The sequence below is a fragment of the Bubalus kerabau genome, chromosome 21, assembly GCF_029407905.1.
Source record: "Bubalus kerabau isolate K-KA32 ecotype Philippines breed swamp buffalo chromosome 21, PCC_UOA_SB_1v2, whole genome shotgun sequence".
Lineage (NCBI taxonomy): Eukaryota > Metazoa > Chordata > Mammalia > Artiodactyla > Bovidae > Bubalus > Bubalus kerabau.
The window spans coordinates 26622115-26644305 of record NC_073644.1 but is presented as its reverse complement, the minus strand read 5'-3'; the positions used below and the strand labels follow the sequence as shown (position 1 = coordinate 26644305).

The 22191-nt window shown below is 40.0% G+C and overlaps 1 protein-coding gene across 1 annotated transcript in view; it reads left to right on the top strand.

Annotated features, from left to right (window-relative positions):
• ASXL3 (ASXL transcriptional regulator 3) overlaps nucleotides 1-22191 on the top strand; it is a 196102-nt gene that overhangs the window by 114449 nt on the left and 59462 nt on the right. Inside the window, exon 8 of the mRNA XM_055559041.1 lies at nucleotides 4968-5131. Coding sequence (XP_055415016.1) covers nucleotides 4968-5131 — 164 coding nt within the window. The remainder of the gene's footprint in view (nucleotides 1-4967; nucleotides 5132-22191) is intronic.

The window sequence follows — 22191 nt, the reverse complement described above, 5'->3', positions numbered from 1 at the left end:
AATTAAGAATAAGTATGTTAGGATAATTAAAATGGGATTAAACATCCTGTGTGGTGACAAATTTAGCAGTAAGTTCATCTGCTCTTTGTTCTGAAATTATAAAGCATAGTTTTGCTTCAATGGACATCTTTGAAATAGATCTTGTTTTTTGATTTTGTCATGAAAGTCTATGTACGTCTCTGAATCTTTCTTTTTTTCCCTATGATACTCTTAAATATTTTGAACCATGCCAGATAGTAACCAACAGCATAAGTTTGACTTCTCACATTGTCCATAACATGTTTCTAAGGTTTTACAATTTTCCCATTTCCCCAATACTCCCTCCCAAAGTCACCCTTGGTAAATGACCCCAACTTCTTCTCATGGATTAGAATTAAGCAGGTTCGTTTTCTATATTTTCAACATTTCTGTCTCTAAGTTTTGCCTTTGCCTCCCCTGCTGAGAAAAAATAACTTCTTCCTAATTCCTTTCTCCTTGTAGTCTATTTTATTTTCCTGTGAAACACTTTAAATATGTAGAAAAATAAAGATGCTAATCAAACATACATCTGTATCAAACATACATCTGCAATCAAACATACATTTGATTTCACTCCTAACAAATGTCAGGAGTTTTTTGGGAATCCTTTAGATTTTTTTTTAATTGATAAAATTGTTGTACATTTTTGTGTTTATAAGTGAGATTGGCCACAAATTCTCTCTTGTATTATCCTTGTATGTCCTTATTTTGAAATAAGTTATATTAACTTCATAAAGTAAATTTAAGAGCTTTCTTTCTTTACCTATTCTCTAGAATATATATCTATATAAGTGGTGGAAGAGTTGCTTGATGTATTGGTAAAATTAGTCTTCAGAGCTGTTTGTAATATGTGATGTGTGTACACTTTGAGTAGGAGGGTTTTCTATTTATTTTATAAGAATTTACACAAATTTATTGAGGCTTGCTATTTTTAATATAATTTGAAAATTTTTGAACTTGAAATATTTTAGTTTATCTGTTCAAAAGTGAAAGTGAAGTCATGTCCGACTCTTTGCGACCCCATGGACTGTACCCTACCAGGCTCCTCCGTCCATGGGATTTTCCAGGCAAGAATACTGGAGTGGGTTGCCATTTCCTTCTCCAGGAGATCTTCCCGACCCAGGGATTGAACCCAGGTCTCCCACATTGTAGACAGATGCTTTAGCATCTGAGCCACCAGGGAAACATAAAGTTTTAACTGAAGAGTCTGTGGTGAAAGCGAAGTCACTCAGTCCTGTCTGCCTCTTTGTGACCCCATGGACTGTAGCCTACCAGGCTCCTCCGTCCCTGGGATTTTCCAGGGAGAAGTACTGGGGTGAGTTGCCATCCTTCTCCGGAGGATCTTCCCAACCCAGGGATCGAACCCAGGTCTCCTGCATTGTAGGCAGACTCTTTACCATCTTAGCCACCGGGGATGTGTTCAAAGATATTGGCTAAAATCATAGTAGTATGCTTTTTACATCTATCTCAGCCAGGGCAGGAGATGTAAGAGATGCAGGTTCAATCCCTGGGTCAGGATGATTCCCTTGAGAAGGAAATGGCAACCCATTCCAACATTCTTGCCTGGAAAAGTCCATGGACAGAGGAGCCTGGCATCAGTCTAACACGACTGAGCATCCACACACACATACTTTTTTAAATCTAATTTTCATTATATTTGCCTTTGAATCTATACTATACCTCAAATTATGTGCCTATCTTTTATTCCTATTAATGTTTATTTAAGCCATCTCTCATTAGAGGTATACCTGTTTTATTAATGTTAATGAAAAAATCCTTTTTCTGTTCTTGATGGTCATAATTGTTCTTTTCTATTTATGAATATCCATTCTGCTTCTTTACAATCTTTCTTTTTCAATTTTTATTCTATAGTTCATTCATTAACTTCTTGATCTGCACACTCAACTCTTGAATTTTCAGTATTTTTTCTACTCTTAAATATGCACAATTTATCTTTATGACCAATTGAGCTGCTTTTTACAAATTTTGGCATGTCACTTAGAATCTAAATATTTTGTAATTTCCATTACAAAATTTTTTAACTTATGAGTTACTTGTAAGTTTGCTTCCAAGTTTCCAAACATATAATGGGTGTGGGAAGACCAAAGAGTTGCTACATTTCTGTTATTGATATCTAAGTTTACTTCTTTGTGGATAGAGAGATGAGATTTTGTATTATTTTTCAGTATTTGTTGAGACTCACAGGTCTGTTTTGGGTATTTTTTTTAAACTGTTTCTTGAATGCTGACTAAAAGAAAATGCTTTAGTTCAGTGCTTAAATTCATTGGTTTAAGATTGATTATAGAGTTTTTAAAGTCCTCTTCATTCCTAAGACAAGTTTTTTGCCTGTTACCTCAATATTAGTCACTCAGTCATGTCCAGCTCTTTGTGACCCCATGGACTGTAGCCTAGCAGGCTCCTCTGTCCATGAGATTTCCCAGGAAAGAATCCTGGAGTAGGTAGCCATTCCCTTCTCCAGGAGATTTTCCTGACCCAGGGATTGAACCCAAGTTTCCTGTATTGCAGGCAGCTTCTTCACCGTCTGCTGTCTGATAAAATATGTCCAGATATCCCACTAGCATTATGGAGTACCAATTTCTATTTTTAATTATCTCAATTTTAAATTTTGAATGTTATGCAGTTTAAATGGATCCAGGCTTAAGGTCATTGTATTTTCCCAGTGAATTCATTTTATACCTAAGGAATTACTTTCTTACCCCAAAAAAGGTGTTTTTTTTTTTTTTTCTTTTTAAAGCTTTATCTTTATCTGATGTTAATATTATAGTTTTGCTTGTCTTGTTGTGTTCAATGTCTCCCTGCTGTTTTGAGTTTTTCTCCTCGTTTTCTGCTGTTCATGTGATCGTTATTTTAAGTGTATCTCTTGTAAGGCAGCGTATAATTGGATTGTGTTACTTTTAAAAACTAATATGAAAATCCACTTGTATATTTTTTCATTGTGTTGGACTTAATTAAATTTTTTTTTAATGACTTCATGTGATTGAGTTTTCTTTCCAGGAATTTATTTGGAAGTTCTGAGTCTTTCATTTTTCCCAGTGACACCTGTAGACTCTACCTATAGAGTTTTAACAAAGTTAAAAACTAGATGGTATCTCTTTTGTTCCCAAACAGTGCCAGAGTTATATGGCATTCTCATTTCAGTCACACTGTATCATCTCTCGTGCAATTGTGTACTGTTTTCTTTTTCTTTTTTCCATTTTAATTCGTGTTAGTTTTATTTTCCTCTGTTAGTTTTTATTTGGAGTTACTCATGTCTATTCATCTTCTGGTTTTTTATTACTTCTGCAACCCACCCATTCTTTCTTTGAGTTAATTTCTTGGTTTGTTAAAAGCATGCACTAGTGATTTTTCAGCATGATTCTCTAAGGGACTATTGTTCAGTTGCTAAGTTGTGTCTGTCTCTTTGTAACCGCATGAATTGCAGTACTCTAGGCTTCCCTATCCTTCACTATCTCCCAAGTTTGCTCAAACTCATGTCCATTGAGAGAGTGATGCCATCCAGCCTTCTCATCCTCTGTTGCCCCTTTCTACTCTTGTGCTCAGTCTTTCCCAGCATCACGGTCTTTTCCCCATGAATTGGCTCTTTGCATCAGGTGGCCAAAGTATTGGAGCTTCAGCTTCAGCATCAGTCCTTCCAATGAATATTCAGGGTTGATTTCCTTTAGGATTGACTGGTTTAATCTCCTTGCAGTCTAAAGGACTCTCAGGAATCTTCTCCAGCACCACAATTTGAAAGCGTCAATTCTTCAGCCCTCAGCCTTCTTTATGGTCCAGCTCTCACATCTGTACATGACTACAGAAAAGCCATAACTTTGACTATATGGACCTTTGTCAGCAAAGTGATGTCTCTGCTTTTTAATACACTGCCTAGGTCTGTCATAGCTTTTCTTCCAAGAAGAAAAACTCTTTTAATTTTGTGGCTGCAGTCACCATTGGCAGTGATTTTGGAGCCCAAGAAAATAAAATCTGTTACTGTTTCCACTTTTTCTTCATCTATTTTCGTGAAGTGATGGGACCAGATGTCACCATTTTAGGTTTTTTTTGAATGCTGAGTTTTAAGCCAGCTTTTTACTCTATTCTTTCACCTTCATCAAGAGGCTCTTTAGCTCCTTTTCTGTTTCTGTCATTAGTGTGGTCTCATCTGCATATCTGAGAGAATTTCCATTTTGGATAGTACTGAAAATATTCTTATATCATTGCTATCATTGCCATTTAGAGGGACATTTTTATTAATTAAATTCTAGATCAAAACTTATTTTCTTTTGTCCCTTTGAAGATATTTCATTGTCATCTGTTATTTATTGGTAATGTGATTCCTGGGTCTTATATTGATCTCTTTGCGGGTAATCTGTTTTTGCTCAAAATAATTTTAAGATATTCTTTTTATTTTTGATATTTTGCTGTTTCAACACATCAGATGGAGGAATGAGTATTTATCCTTTTTGTGATTTGGTGTGTTGCTTTTTCTGAGGACTCTTGTCATTTTTTAGTTCTAAAACTTGGAGAGACATTTGCTCTTCAAATATTGCCCCTCTGTGATCTGCTGTGTTTTTTCGTTCTCAAACTCCTATAAATGTGCATCCTGACTACTTAATCTAGTCCCTGTATTTTTACTCTATCCTGCATTTTTGACTCATTTTTAATGCTGCATTCCAGATATTTTTATCAACTTTATCTAGACCTGGTGCTATGTTGGGTTAAATAAACAGATGGTATTGAGTGAAGTAGACATGAAAATTAAAGGCAACTAAGGCAAGATAGAAACGCAAAGAAGCTTTGGAGATTTTCTTCTGAAATGTCACTCTGAAAAGAGACACAATTAAGTACATTATCGAATATATATATACCTTCAGTATACATTTTATGTGTGTGTACAGGTGTATGTTTTCCCAATCTATAGTGAATTCATACCTCTTGCTTATTTATCACAGGACACTTGAAATGGACCAAAGCTGAGGACATTGACATAGAAACCCCGGGATCTATTCTTGTCAACACTAACTTGAGGGCATTAATAAATAAACATACATTTGCTTCCTTACCTCAGCATTTTCAACAGTACCTCCTGCTTTTGCTCCCAGAAGTGGATAGGCAGGTAAGTAGAAGTTTCAGACATTTGATATCAGTTACCAGTTATATCATTATGAAGTGGCAGGTCTGTTATCGAAGATGACTGATACCTGAGTGGATGGTTTTGTAATAATCTAGTATATTTATGTAACTTATATACTTATTGCTGGCATTGGTGTGTTTGCTTAATCTGCCAAAACAGACTCATTTTTTATTATCACTAGTGAGCCAATTCCAATTTTAAAATATAGCACATTGCCATAGAGTGGAAACAACAGACCTACCCACATTGGGAAGGAAAAACAAAGAAATCAAAGGTTCCATTATCAAATAAATCTTTGAAGTAGCTGCTCCTTTGCCCTGAGGGAATATTGAAGTGCAGCAATAAAAAGCCAGGGTTTCTAAGAAATTATGTAAATGTTTTCATTCTCAACTCTTTCCAAAAAGCATTTAAAATTTATGTTTGGAGTTGGCTTCTGAGAGTCTATCATCATGAATATGATTGCCTATAAATAATCACCTTTTTATCTTTATATTTAGTTGAACTGGAAATGCTTTCAGTGTATTTTTGTATTTTTGAAAAGCTTCTAAAATAAGGAAGTACAAATATAGACTCATAATAGCAGGCATCAATCATCTTCTAAAGCTGTTTGCGTTGAAAAGAAAAAAAATATTTCATCACATAAACTTTTATTAAATTTCACAAAAATTATTAAATGGTAACTAAGGAAACATTTCCTTGCAATTCTCATTTCAATAAGAGTTGACACTGTATGTAGTTCCCAGTTGATGGACATATTATGCATGTGTTTATAAATTTGCATCTCAAAACTAGAGACACATCCATAAATTGATATGGGCAAGGTTGATGCAATATTTCCATATTATTTTGAACAAATATTCTTAGCTTTTTATTTGATTCTCTTTTCTTCTAACTTACCAACTCTTTCATGCATACTTAAAATTTGATGAGCTGCTGTTTTCTACCATTCTTTTGTATCTCTTTGGTGGATATTATTGTTCATTTTAGAAAAATACTATTTTGATTTTTGTGCATTTTTGTTTGAAATTTATTCAATATTCTGAATATAATAAATATTTGGTGCTTTGGAATAACAGAAATACAGTAAGTGCCTATTACATATTTATTGAATCAGTGATTAAATACACTCTAGTTGGATACAGAAGCTATATTCCTAAATAATGAAAATATGAGTTAGAAACAGGTGAACATAGAGAGAAAAGCACAAAGTAAATTGAACTTTTATATGTAGAAGGGAAAAAAAATTACAGACAAATTCAAGATCCTTGAATTGGGCCTAGAAGTATAGGCAGAATTTGAATGAAATAGGTGGAGATGTGTTTTATGTGAAAGATTCAAATATACAAAATCAAAAGTGAATTGTGAGCGGAGTCTGGATTATAGGAGAAGCAATACCAGTGGGTCTTGAATGACAAATTAGAAGTCGATTTTAGAAGATGCTTTGAGTATAAGGCTAAGAAGTCTGAACGGTGTTCTTGCTGTGTTTGCAATGCAAAGCCATTGAGGGCTTTTGAGCAGAGCTGTGTAATAAGATCACTACTTCTTAAGAAAATTATTCTGGCAATACTGAAAAGGGAATGTTAGAGATGGGAAGCATGAAAGTGGAAAGGGTTGTTAGAAAGTTGTTTTAGTTGTTCCAGAAGGCAAAGTGAGGGCTTGAATTTGAGGAATAGCATTGAACTTGAAAAGGAATGTGGTTTAGCTGCTAAGTTGTGTCCAACTCTTGCGACCCCATGGACTGTAGCCTGCCTGGCTTCTCTGTCCTTGGGATTCTCCAGGCAAGAGTACTAGAGTGGGTTGCCATTTCCTTCTCCAGGGGATCTTCCAGACCCAGGGATCAAACCCAGGTCTGCTGCATTGCAGGCAGATCTTTACCAGCTGAGCTACAAGGGAAAGGAATAGGATGATGCGCTCACCGTCACCAGTCCCCACTGCTGCCATCATCACTGTCATCCGGGGGCAGCAAGTTTACATTTTGCCAAATAACACTTGAAGCAGGATTTCGGGAGAAGTCGCTGATAATTCCTGGGTTTCAAGTTGGTATGACTGAACATTGTGTTCAGGTATTTAGAAAAACTTTATTTATTTGGGGGACAGTGAACTTATTAGCTATACAGCTATTCCCTCCACTTCAAGGTATGTGTGGTTTATCTTGTTTACAGTTCTACCTCCTGTTGCTGGAATGAGATTCAGCATATATAAAATACTCACATCTTTTTGCAATGAAGAAATGACAGATTGTCTTAGGATTAGCCAAGTATTTCAGTAACCCAGAAGGCCACTCTGAATAAGTCTAATATTTAAACCAACCTGTAGCAGTTTCTGTTACTCAGTGTTTTCCAGTCACTGTGAGGCATATAAATGAATAAGGCATGATATCTGTCCTCAAAGAACAGGTAGTTCGGTGGGAAATTATGTATTCAAGAAATATTTACAGAGCATGTATTATTACTTTGCTAAATACAGAGGCTTCAAGAATGAATCTTGCAGAGGAATAGCAGGTGGAGGAGAAAGACAAGCTTATCCTGAAATATAGCTTCCTGTTTACTAGGAAAGAAGTCTGATAACTGGTTAGATCTATGGGAAATTTAGTATAAGACCAGGGAGAGTCACATAAATAGAAGTATAAAGAAAGTCCTCAGAACGCAGAGAGGGTGAAGAACTTTAATTTGAAAGTAGTACTGAAGAAAATTTTATGATGAAACAGATGCTTAACTTGCACCTTGAAGGTGTTTTGGAAGTAGCATCAAGAGAAAGTGCATTTTACAGAGGGAGAGCTTGTCATTTACAAAGAACTGCTGTGTGTATGGTAGGATACTGTGCTAAAGGGCAGTGTGGTCTACAACCTGGAAGACCTGGTTGCAGAATCAACTCTTTAGCTTTTTCTGAAACCAGGGGGTACTCAAGAGATTTCTCAAATGAGAAGCAGCATACATAAAATAATTCAGATAAATATTTTAGTGCCTGGACCTAGGGCAGGAGAAGAAGATCCAAAGAATAAATAAAGTCAGTCCTTATTTTCTCTTAGAAGCCAGTAGCCCTGTAAATAATGTATTGGACAGGCAGAAAGATAAGACCCAGGGAGACTGGATAAGAGATAAAGACAGTAGTTGAGATAAGAGATTAAGAGTCTGCTTTGATTTATGTCATCTAGTGTTCTGCCTATGTTTTCCTCTAAGAGTTTTATAGTTTCTTACATTTAGGTCTTTAATCCATTATGAGTTTATCTTTGTGTATGGTGTTAGGCAGTGTTCTAATTTCATTCTTTTACATGTAGCTGTCCAGTTTTCCGAGCACCATTTTTTGAAGAGGCTGTCTTTGCCCCATTGTATATTCTTGCCTCCTTTGTCAAAAATAAGGTAATCATAGGTGCAGGGGTTTATTTCTGGGCTTCTACCTTGTTCCACTGGTCTATATTTATGTTTTTGTGCAAGTACCATACTGGCTTAATGACTGTAGCTTTGTAGTATAACCTGAAGTCAGGAAGGTTGATTCCTCCAGCTCCATTCTTCTTTTTCAAGACTGGTTTGGTTGTTCGGGGTCTTTTGTGTTTCCATATGAATTGTGAAGTTTTTTTGTTCTACTTCTGTGAAAAATACCATTGGTAATTTGATAGGGATCGCATTGAATCTGTAGATTGCATTTGGTAGTATATTCATTTTCACAATATTGATTCTTCCCATCCAGGAACACGGAATATTTCTCTATATGTTGTCCTTGATTTCTTTCATTGAAGTGAAAGTGAAAGTGAAGTCACTCAGTCGTGTCCGACTCTTTTCGACCCCATGGACTGTAGCCAACCAGGCTCCTCCCTCCATGGGATTCTCCAGGCAAGAGTACTGGAGTGGGTTGCCATTTCCTTCTCCAGGGGATCTTCCCGACCCAGGGATCGAACCCGGGTCTCCTGCATTCCAGGTGGACGCTTTAACCTCTGAGCCACCAGGGAAGCCCCCGATTTCTTTCATTAGTGTCTTGTAATTTTCTGTGTACAGTTCTTTTGTCTCCTTAGGGATGACATAAATCAAAGCAAGATCCTCTATGACCCACCTCCTAGAGTAACAGAAATAAAAACAAAAGTAAACACATGGGACCTGATTAAACTTAAAAACTTTTGCACAGCAAAGGAAACTATAAACACAGTGAAAAGACAGCCCTCAGAATGGGAGAAAATAATAACAAATGAAACAACTGACAAAGGATTAATTTCCAAAATATACAAGCAGCTCGTACAACTCAATATCAGAAAAACAAACAACCCGATAAAAAAATGGGAAAAAGACCTAAACAAACATTTCTCTAAAGAAGACATACACATGGCTAGGAAACACATGAAAAGATGCTCAACATCGCTCCTTATTAGAGAAATTCAAATCAAAACTACAATGAGATATCACCTCACATGGGTCAGAATGGCCATCATCAAAAAGTCTACAAACATTAAATGCTGGAGAGAGTGTGAAGAAAAGGGAACGCTCTTGCACTGTTGGTGGAAATGTGCATTGATACAGCCACTGTAGAAGACAGTATGGAGATTCCTTAAAAAACGAGGAATAAAACCACCATAGGATCCAACAATCCCACTCCTAGGCATATACCCTGAGGAAACCAAAATTGAAAAAGACACATGTATCCCATTGTTCATTGCAGCACTATTTACAACATCTAGCACATGGAAGCAACCTAGATGTCCATTGACAGATCAATGGATAAAGAAGTTGTGGTACATATACACAAGGGAATATTACTCAGCCATAAAAAGGAACACATTTGAGTCAGTTCTAATGAGGTGGATGCACCTGAAACCTTTTATATAGAGTGAAGTAAGTCAGAAAGAAAAAGGTTAGATATTGTATTCTAATGCATATATAGAATCTGGAAAAATAGTACTGAAGAATTTACTTACAGGGCAGCAGTGGAGAAACAGACATAGAGAATAGACTTACAGACATGGGGAGAGGGGAGGAGAGGGTGAGATGTATGGAAAGAGTAACATGGAAACTTACATTGCCATACGTAAAACAGATAGCCAATGGGAATTTGCAGTGTGGCTCAGGAAACTCAAACAGGGGCTCTGTATCAACCTAGAGGGGTGGGGTTGGGAGGGAAATTGGAGAGAGGTTCGGAAGGGAGGGGATATATGTATATCTATGGCTGATTGATGTTGAGGTTTTACAAAAAAACAAAATTCTATAAGCAATTATCCTTCAATAAAAAATAAATTAATTTAAAAACAGAGAGTTTAAGAGTCTGACCTAAGACATCAGGCCTTGGAGAAGAAATGAAAGGACTGAATTCCCTGCATATTTTCAACCCTGAAGAGTGGGAGTAAATGACACTGCCTGTGGGGTGGGTTTGTAGAAGGTCTGGAGGCAACTGGAGATACTATCTAGGGTTATTTGGGAGGACAGGAAGACTCTGTGGCCCCATCCACATTCGACATTGAGAAATTGAGAACGGTGTCTCTGCTCTGCTGGAGCTGAGCTCAGCCCTCTCTCCCAGCAGCAAGGAACAGGCAACTGAATGCAACAAGCTTCCAAAACTGCTCTATTTCTGTTCAGTTTATAAAAATCCAAAAGGAGGTGAACATCACCATTTTCTGGGCCAGAAGGAGTAGGAAAGGCATGGAGATGTGAATCTGATTACACAGTTTTACTTGAGTCAGTGGAAGGTAGTGCAATTATGTGAAATTTCACTTGTATGAAAGCCTGATTTCACATATTTTTACAAAATTTGAAATTCTCAGCTTTCTTGTCTTCTTCCATTGACTGCCCAGGTTACTGCCCGAGTTCTCCCCTGAAGCAGTCCTACAGGCTGTCCTATTCTGGGCCATGTGAAGCCAAAGTGTAATTCATTATGACACCTTTAAAATAAGGGAGGCTGGGTTCCCCATTTATCATTAAGCCAGCCTTTCTGGTATTTTTTTTTTTTTCCATGTTTGTACTTTTCCTTTCTTTTTCTAGAGGGCTGTTTATCTTAGATTACGTATTTTACATATTCCTAGTTGTTTTATAACCTTGTCACATCTAGTTTATTTTAATTTTACCTCACACACATTATGCTGCAATTAACAGAAAACTGAACTCAAACTTACTTAAATATAAAGGGGATTTATTGGCTCAGGTAATTGTAAGATGGAGGTTGGAGTAGGCTTCTAGTTGTTAGTCCAAGGATTCAGTTTTCACCGACCAGTTTAACTGTGTTTAAAGAATTCATTTAAAAAATCTTTTCCCTTGTAGTTGGCACTATTCTAAACCTGAATCCCTATGTGGTAAGATGGCTACCTAAATTTTAAAAACTGGGTGTTTTTCTGTTAGTTCACATTCTTAGGGAACATATTTGAAGCTGTTTGTGTTTACCTCAGATTGGGACTTGAACCCACATGCTGGAACTCCAACCCAGCCAAAATCCAGGGTGAGACACAAACCCACGTGGTCAGGACTTGCTGCTGCTGCTGCTAAGTCGCTTCAGTCGTGTCCAACTCTGTGCGACCCCATAGACGGCAGCCCACCAGGCTCCCTCGTCCCTGGGATTCTCCAGGCAAGAGTGCTGGAGTGGGTTGCCATTTCCTTCTCCAGTGTATGAAAGTGAAAAGTGAAAGTGAAGTCGTGTCCGTTGCCTTCCAGCCCAAACCCACGGTACTGGTTTCAGGACATAATGGAGCTCAGGTTCTTGATGCCTCATCACAGAAAGAATTTAGTGATAGACAAAGGGATAGGTAATATGTGGATTTTTTCAGATTCAGGGAGAAGCACACTCCACAGAGAGAGTAAGGGCCACTGCAGAGGGTGAGTCTGGAGAGAGTATGAGCCATTGCAGAGGGCAGAATCTGGCGGCCTTGAAGTGTGCTGTGGTTGGTTTTTATGGGCTGGGTAATTTCATATGCTAATGAGTGGGAGGGTTATTCCAGCTATTTTGGGGAAGGGATGGAGATTTCCAGGAATTGGGCCCACTCCTTGGTCTTTTGATAGTGTTTTGGAACTGTCCTGAAGCCTCTGGGTGTGTCATTTAGCTTGCTGATTGAGGATCAAAGTCTAGTCAAAGTCTGCTTGTCTGCCATCTTGGACCCATTTGATTTTAATTAGTTTATGTTGTGTCCTTGGACTGTGTCATTCCTTCATAAGTTGTGCCCTGCCCCTTTCCTTCCTATTACATATTGATACTTCTGTCCTAGTATTTCAAAATCAAGACCTAAGAGTCACATGAATGGTACTATATGGATCACCTGTCCACTTAAACAATGACTCCAACTGGGGGGAAATGGAATATTCAAATTGGTTTAAAGCAGCCAGGCCTGTTCTTGAACTTTAGAATGCTCATCATCTCCAAAAGTAAAATGGTGCACTGTGAGGAATTCAGGACTACTTTAGAAATTCGGTTTTTAGGAAGTTCTGTTAGAGGCTGTGCAGTTGGGGTTTGGTGGGAACGTCAACTATCGTCGTTCACTGTAATGGGGTAGGTATGGAGTTTTATTTCTAACGTGTTGGGTTGAGATGCTTCTATTACAGGAAATGTCCAGAAATGATTATGTGATCAAGTTTTGTAACTGGAGAAAATGTAATTAATGATTACAATCTACATAGATTATAGTGTCAGCTATGGGATTTGATGATACTGTGAGATATAATCATTCCAGAAAAAGACATAAATTTGTGAGGAAGTGCATATTACGAAGGGTATGGGAGGCAGCCAGGGAATAGATAGAAAATAGCAAATCTGTGAGATCATCAGTGAGGAGATTATGTGCGGGCAGTAGTGTCAAGTGGACTTTAGGAGGTCACAGGGAGTAAGGGGGACATCTTTCCCTCATTCCTTTAGATCCACCCTCTGCCTCCTTTTCTCTGCTTTGCTCCAGGAGGCTGTCTGTAGAGACTAATGTATATATGGACTACTGCATCAGCAAGAACAATGCCTCTGTCTTCCTTTGTTTTTAATTTTGCTGTTGTTATTCAGTTGCTAAGTCGTGTCCAATTCTCTGTCACCCTGGGGCTGCAGCATGCCAGGCTTCCCTGTCCTTCACCATCTCCAAGAGTTTGCTCAAACTCATGTCCGTTGAGTGAGTGATGCCATCCAACCATCTCATCCTCTGTCTCCCGCTTCTCGTGCTGCTTTCAGTCTTCCCCAGCATCAGGGTCTTTTTCCATGAGTGAGTTCTTCGTATCAGCTGGCCAGATATTGGAGCTTCAGCTTCAGCATCAATCCTTCCAATGAATATTCAGGATTGATTTCATTTAGGATTGACTGATTTGATCTCCTTGCAGTTCAAGAGGCTCTCAAGAATCTTATCCAGCACCACAATTCAAAAGCATCAATTATTTTGTACTCAGCCTTCTTTATGGTCCTCTCAGCTCTCACATCCATACATGATTACTGGAAAAACCATGGCTTTGAAATAATAGCAAACTATTAGAAGACTTAAAAATAGAGTAGAGAAGTTTCAAGCCTCATTATCCATCAGACCCCCTGTCCCCAATATATTATGACTTTAAGCCTGTTTTTTTTTTTTTTTTTTTTCCCCTGCAAGCAAGGGCATCCTCTTACATAAGCACAGTGTAGCCAATCAAGATCAGAAAACTGGCATTTATGATTCTTACTGTGTAATTCTTAGACTCTATTCACGTTTAGCCACCTGTCCCAGTAATGTCACTTTTAGTAACAAGATCCTTTTAGTATCAAATCTGTCATTGTATTTAGTTGTCGTATCTTTTTAGTCCCCTTCATTCTGGAATAGTTCTTCAGTCTTCCCTTGACTTTGTGATTTTGACACTTTTGAAGATTATAAGCCAATGTTAGTTTGTGTGATGTTTCCTAGTGATCAGATTCAGATTTTACCAGGAGGAGGAATATGACAAATGATGATGTGTTCTCCTTGCACCTATGAGCTGGCACAAATTTGATTTCTCCTGATACTGATGTTGATCACTTGAACATTCTATTAAAATGTATCCCCCAAGGCTTCTCCAGGGTAACATTACTTATTTTTTCTTTGTAATTAAATAGTATTTTGTAAGGACTTTCTTTTAAACTGTGCAGATATCCTATTCCTCTTCAGCCTGTCAGTTTTTCCACTTACTCCTATCTCTGTGGTTTCTTCATTGTTCCCTGGTTTTTTAGCAGGTTATTATGCTCAGTTGTCCACATTTGGTCACTAGGAGCCTGATCAAGCTGGTTCCTCTGTCTTCTGAAGTGTCTCCATCACTCTCTGAGTATCTCATTACTTTGAAACACATGGAATTGTTCCCATCTCATCTTATACTTTCCCTGCCCCAGTGCTGGAATGCACCCCTTCTCCAAGGAATCTTAGTTCCCTTTACTGGAAGGTAATATTTAGAAATCAAGATCTTACTATACATATGTTCTTTGCTGTTGGGGTATGGCTGCTCCCAGATCTAGGACAGACTTATGAAATATATACATGTCTGTATATGCAGGAATGCGTGTATCCATACATGTATGTGCATGATTGTATGTGTGACCGCCTTCTGTGTCTTGGTGACAAGGCACATCTTACAGGAGAAAGAGTATGAGCCTATTCACAGTCCATAACTGTAAAACAGTTAACATTTACATTTATTTCCACATGCACCTCTATAGCTTGTAAACTGTGAATTCACACTAACGCTTAAAAACTAACCTAATGCTTCCTGGTTTATCCTAGCTTTGTCCCTTTCTATAGCTGTCCAACACTGACAGTGATAAATCACTTTCTGTTACTCTTAATATATCTAAATAGTCCATGAGCCCCCTGGGAGTCAGTCAGTCTTCCATCTTGGCCACCTTACCTCCCTGTGGGGATGGTCTTCTTAGCAGCCTGAGGCTCTGACTCTCCATAACTGCCCACCTCCCCTGCACCTTTCCCTTCTGCTTGACCCCTCCCTCACACTGCTCATCAGGCCCCTTCTGTAAAGGTGCCCCCCGACCTGCTGTGTCTCCCCTCTCCAGGTCTCCCTTCCCTACAGTCACTCACCTTACCCCACTGGGCTCCATGATCCCACTCTGCACCCTCATGAGTCCCTCCACAACTTCTCTACCTCAGAGGCCCGTGTTAATATACGCTTCTGGCCTAAATCACTCAGGAGGAGGATGAGAAGGCCCCTGGACTCTTAATTGGTTTCAGCTGTTGGGATGCCCCAGCAGGGGAGGAAGCAGAGTGAGACTGAGCCCCTCACCTGCCCTTCGTGGACAATAGAGGCCACATCCATTGACCAGCTTCTATCAGAAAGTCCGTGCCACACATCCCTCTCCAAGTTCCAATCACTCCCTTCTCCCCTCACCCTTCAGGTCAAATACTTGCCCGCATCATTCGCTCTGGCTTACTGCACTGTCCTCTGTGGTTTGGCTGCATCCTGCCCACATCTTTATAAATAGTCCCTTTAATCTACTTTCTTTGAAGAATGCTAACTTGAATGAGTCACCTGTACCTGTTGGGTTCCTGACTGACAGACCCTTTGAGGAAGTAGAATGATATGGATGGAAAGCCAATTCTAGTGGTTTGGGGAAGGATATATGGTCCATTCATTCAACCAACGTTTATGTAACCTGTGCATGCATGCTAAGTCGCTTCAGTTGTGTCCAACTCTTTGTGAGCCTATGGACTGTAGCCCACCAGGCTCCTCTGTCCCTGGGATTCTCCTGGCAAGAATACTGGAGTGGGTTGCCATGCTGTCCTCCAGTTCTGATCCAGGCATCAAACCCGCATCTCTATGTCTCCTGCATTGGCAGGTAGTTCTTTACTACTAGTGCTGCCTGGGAAAGCATTGATGATACAAATGTTGATACTTACAGTTCATATCCTGAGAGAAGTAATGGTTAGAGAAGAGAGAGAGAAAAGCCTGTAGGTGAGAACAATGCTGTGGTGGTAGCATATGCATTGTGCTAAGGGGACATGTGCTGTGCTTAGTCACTCGGTCATGTCCGACTCTTTGAGGCCCCATGGACTGTAGCCCACCAGGCTCTTCTGCCCATGGGGATTCTCCAGGCAAGAATATTGGAGTGGGTTGACATGCCCTCCTCAACGGGCTTTTCCCAACCTGGGGATTGAACCCAGGTCTCCTGCATTGCAGGTGGATTCTTTACCCCTGAGCCACCGGGAAGCCCAAGAATACTGGAAGTGGGTAACCTATCCCTTCTCCAGGGGACCTTCCCAACACAGAAATCGAATGGGAGTCTCCTGCATTGCAAGCCGATTCTTTACCAGCCGAGCTACCAGTGAAGTCCCAAGGGAACATAGAGGAGGTGGTTATATCCTGTCTGTGGGAGTTAGAGAAGAGTTCAAGAGAAGGTATTGTTGAACAAGGTCCAGAATGATGGAGGAAGTTTCCCAGGTTAAGAAGTAAGGCAGGCATTCCTAGCAGAGGAAACCGTGCGTACCAGTAATAATACTGATGGCCTGCAGTGCCGGGCCTCCCACAGAGATGGTCACTGGTCCTGACAGCAGCTCTTGAAGAGTCTGTGTTCCTGTCTTGTATACCTGGAAACTGAGGATAAGGAAAGAGTAGGTCTTACCCAGCCTCTTCCAAGTAAAAACATGGACACCAGAATATGAACACAGATTTGTCCACCCCCAAGGTGATGTTCTCCTACATCATGCTCCCTTGAGGCCAGGACCGACAGAGAAGCGTATGGTGTCTGTCCACACGTAATTTGAGACAGCTGGGGGGAGAAAGTTGAGGCTAGAAAGGTAGGTGGAGTGAGCTTTTAAAAAAGGCCTCATAGATCAGTAAGCAATGTAGAACATACCAAGATTTTACATTTGGAGCGTGCTGTTGTTAGATTTGTGTTACAGAGAAAGCTCTATTGGAGGAGCGAAGCACGGTAGAGGGGAGAGCCCGTGCTCTCCATCTGGGTACCACGTAGCCACACTGTCTTCCATCCTGTGCCTGATGCCTCAGCCTTTTGTTGTCCCTCAGCTCTGCCAGAAATGCTTTCCCAGCATCATTTGGTAACGCCACCTCGTTCTCCACCAAGTCTCAATATCAGCTCCTCACAAGGGCTTTTCTTCTCTCTCCTCCCATCTAAAGTACTCTCTCTGGTTGTTTTCTAAGTTTTCTGTGTTTCCTTTCCTGCACTTATTAAAGTCTGTGACTAACTTGTTTACGTATTTGTTCTTTTGTCTTTCCCATGGAAATTAACAGCCCCAGGGCAAAGTGGCTCTATTTCTCCTCCTCACTGTGCCTGGTCTGGAGTGCTGCTGCTGCTGCCGCTAAGTCGCTTCAGTCATGTCTGACTCTCTGCGACGTGTCCAACTCTGTGCGACCCCATAGACGGCAGCCCACCAGGCTCCCCTGTCCCTGGGATTCTCCAGGCAAGAACACTGGAGTGGGTTGCCATTTCCTTCTCCAGTGCATAAAAGTGAAAAGTGAAAGTGACGTCACTCAGTTATGTCCGACTCTTCACGACCCCATGGACTGCAGCCTACCAGGCTCCTCCGTCCATGGGATTTTCCAGGCCTGGAGTGAGTGCTCAGTAAATGTTTCCCGAACGAATAAATGACTATAGCCTGAGAAGCCACTTAAAAGGCTAATTTAACATGTCTGATAAATAAGAATTTTAGCCAAAGCCACTATTTTGTAGAATGGCAAGAAGGGGCCTTATTCAGAAGACAGTGTATTAGTTTGCTAGGGCTGCTGTTAACAAAATACCAGAGACTAGGTGACTTAAAAATAGCAATTTGTTTTCTCCCAGTTCTGGACGCTGCAAGTCCAAGATCAAGGTGTTGGCATTCTTGGAGTCTCCCTGGGCCTCTCTGCTCTTTTGGCTTGTAGATAGGTTCCTTTTATATGTGCCTTGACTTGTGCTTTTCTTTGAATCCCCCAATCTGTGATGTCGCTTTCTCTTTTTATAAAGACACCCCTCATTCTGCATTAGGGCCCCACCAGTATGACCTGATTTAACCCTCATTACCTCTTTGAAGGGGGCTTCCCAGGTGGCACTAGTGGTAAAGAACCTGCCTGCCAATGCAGGAGAGATAAGAGACATGGGTTCAATCCCTGGGTTGGGAAGATCCCCTGGAGGAGGGCATGGCCACCCACTCCAGTATTCTTGCCTGGAGAATCCCATGGACAGAGGAGCCAGGAGATCTACAGTCCATAACGTTGCAAAGAGTCAGACATGACTGAAGCCACTTAGCACACACGCATTTACCTTTCTAAGGCCCTGTCTCCAAGTATACGGTTAGGGCTTCAATTAGGGCTTCAACCTATGAATTCAGGAGGTGGGGGGCCTTCTGCCCAATACAGACATTAGAAATAAAATCATCATGACTTGGTAATTGGATTTGAGGGAGAAGGAGAAATGGAACACTCCTTTTAGGTACTATTTATTGTGCAGTTGAGAATAGCAAAGTATTGCTGTATTTTTAAAGCTAGGGTGGACTTAAACATGATTTTGTCCTAAAAATTGAGGCAGTTCACAGAAGAAATTGAAGATAGAAGAGTGAGAATTTGATTTGTGGCCCCAAGTCTTAGAATAGATGGAAAGGGATAGACTTCTTGTTGAAGAAGCTGGTTTAAGGGAAAAAAAGAGAGAGAGAGGTAATTTCTGAGCTCAGAGAGAAGATGATCATGAAGGATGGCGTGAAGAGATAACTGAAAGTAAAGGGCACAGTGCTTCCCTGGTGGCTCAGATGGTAAAGAATCCGCCTGCAATGCAGGAGACCCGAGTTCTGTCCCTGGATCAAGAAGATTCCAGGAGAAGGGAATGAATGGCTACCCACTCCAGTACTTTTGCCTGGAGAATTCCGTGGACAGAGGAGCCTGGTGGCCTACAGTCCATAGGGTCGCCAGAGAGTTGAACATGACTGTGAGACTAACACTTTCTTTCAAAGAGTATGGTGTAAAGTGAGGGGTTTTCAGCTGGGTGGTGGTTTGTCTGCTGAGAAACTAGAGGATTTGGGATTTCTTGAGAGTTAAAGAGCTTTGGAAAGCAGCTGGATGGATCGTCCTGTGAATTTATCCTGGAGAAAAGTGCTTGCTGACCAACATGGGGGCCCCATTTGAGTGTAGATGGTGGCAGACATCCTTGGTTGACTTCTGTGTTTTCCACTCAACACTGCTAGATAGTGGTACATTTAGCTTGGAGCCAGCAGTTGAGTTTTGCCAGAGCTGTTGAAGATTTAAAAAGGAGCTGAAAGATTTTAGGGGACTTGTGAGATGCTTGTTGGGGCAACTGATTATGGAGTCCAGGCTCCATGGGGAGAAAAGTTAGGTCAGGGGGGCTGGTCTGGGTGGAGGTCTCAGGGAAAGGATAATGTGGGTTAAAGGTTAAGAAAGACATGTTGTTGAAAGAAGAGTCTCAGAATAACACACTTTCAGTATAATCCGTGTTGGGAAAACACAGGAGTCAAACGTCATCTGCTTGGCCACAGCATTTTGGTTCAGAGATAAACACAAAGAAAGAAATGGGGCTTCCCTGGTGGCTCAGTGGTGGGGAATCCGCTTGCTAACGCAGGAGCCGTGGTTTAGGTCCCTGGTCCGGGAGGATCCCACAGCCCGCGGAGCAGCTAAGCCTGTGTGCCACAGCTGTGGAGCTTGTGCTCTAGAATCTGCAATACTGAAGCCCCCGCGCCCTGGAACCTGTGCTCCACAAGAGAAGTCACTGCAATGAGAAGCCCGCACACCACAACTGGAGAGTAAGCCTTGCTTGCTGCAGCTGGAGAAAAAGCCCGCACAGCAACGGAGATCCAGCACAGCCAAAAATAAGTAAATAAAATTGCAAAAAAAAAAAAAAAGGAAAGAAGGGGCGGGCCAGGGCAGCACTGTTTAGTGCTGGGGAACAGGTAGAACTGTAGCTAGCTAGTTCTTGTTCAGTCCCCATGCTGGCTTATTAAATTCAGTGCTTGGGTTTATTTCAGACATGGCTTTTTTGCTTAGCTCTCTGCAAGATGTGCTTGGAGAATTTTTAGAACCTTCTTGATTGTACATAACAGATCCCTTCTTTCTTTAAGAATTTGTACTTTATAAATGACATCTACGTAGGACACTTCTATGACCTTTTTAAAATATATGGCAGCTGGTAGAATAAATGTCAACTAAAGTGGAGTCGTATTTAGGTTTTTATTGCACTTTCAGATTGAACATCACTGATGAATATATGGTTGTCATTTCTGTCATCTGTATCATTTTTAAGTGATGTTCATCTTTGCCTCCATTCTGTGGCATCAGGCTATCAGACTCTCTCTGCAAATACTTACAGGACCTTCCCCCAGCTGCTTCTAAATAAATTATGCCTATTATTTTTTTTTGTCCAAATGGTAATTGCAGTATTTCAATCCATTCTTACTTAACTCTCCATTTGGTTCTGTGTGCTTATGTCTATTGAATGATGGGCCACTGAAGGATATGTACTATGTAGGCTCTTTAAAATCCGATCTAGCTTTGCGCTCTTCAGGTTTTTGAACTCACTGGCAATAATGCACATAATTTTAACTGTGGAGAATGTCATTAAACCAAAATGGAACATTTACACAGTCCCTTTTGCAGAGAATTTTGGACTGGGAAAATGAATGCGTGTGTCAGATATTTTACAGCATGCGAGAATGTGATTTATTGATTTCTGATGGCTCTGTTGGCATCAGTGTATATATTTAAAGAAGTCACACAGCCTTTATAAATGCAAATGGGAAAGGGCTTTCCATCTTTTTCCTTCATGGGAATAGCTCATACATTTGCAATAACTCAGGCTCCTCTTAGAGATTGCTCTATGTACTGTAGATATTGATTTTAAAATTATACCGTTATTTTATTCTACAAATAGCATATATAATGAAATGTCAATTTACCTAACAGATTATAAAAATTTGAACGTATTAAAAATATTAAAGAAATACTCATATCTTAAGCCTTGAGGTAAAAGTGCATACTTGAGATGTAATTATTTTAATGGAACTGACACTTTGGCTTTTTCTCTGCTCCTGAAAGGATATCTTAAGGTACTTAGGAAATCCAATATTCCTTCTATCCTGACTCACTTACTGGTGATTGTAAATCATACACAGTCAGAGAGATCCATGCAGACCACACCTGCATATTTCCATTCTGGCTGTTTGAGCTTTCTGCTCATGGAGGGAAGTGATTTCATCTCGATATTATTCATTTCTTAGCTAACTGGATAGTTAACATCAACTTCTGTTTATCAGGATCTGCTTCAGTGTGTATCAAATAATGTTTAAAGTGGATTGAGTTACAGATGTGCAAGTAATTGCATGTAATAGGCAATCCAACAAATGGAGCCTCCTTCCATCCCGTGTGTGAGCTGATTAATTGAAGAGCACAAACTCATTTAACCTGGACAATGTCCCATTCTGTGTGTTAAACCACTTCTTTTCTCCTTTATATTAGATACTAAGTGGCCGCCCTCAAGGCATGAGGGGTATCCTTGGACCTGTATGATCAACGGCCACTGGCATATCAGATTGATAAATATTTAATATTGTCATCTGATATTTTCATAATTACCTTTTTTATATAAATTATTGAATAATGCATATATGCTCAATTCCTAACTACCAGCTTATACAGGAATGGAGAACGAGGAACTTGAACAACTTGTCTTATCATACAAAGGACTAGATTTGAGAAAGAGAGTCATGCACATGGCAGGTTACATATTAGCGCCTCTCCTTTTAATAAGGGGTATTGTAATGCCAAGGTCACTGTCGGACGAGTAGGAAAGGTGTCATACAGTGACTTACTCTTAAATTAGGCTCAAGAGAAGAAGAGAACAGATTTCACCTTTAGAACTCATAGCAGTTATTAAGCCCTAATCAAAAAATAAAATTGCCTGAGAAAATATTTTCATTCTATTTGTCAAATTTATTAAAGATCACTGTAAGGGAGTAAAGAATCAATTATAAGCAGGATGGGAATGGTCTAATTATGTTTGAGCTTCTGGATTAAGCTGGCAGTATAAGTCTGCATATTTAATTTACTTCCCTGCTTCTGAAATTCCCGTTAAAAGGGGACTGGCTTTTACCCATCATTATATTTCTTTACCAGTCCTGGAACCTGGATGAAGAATGCCATCCAGATTCCAGAAACTGTGAGAAG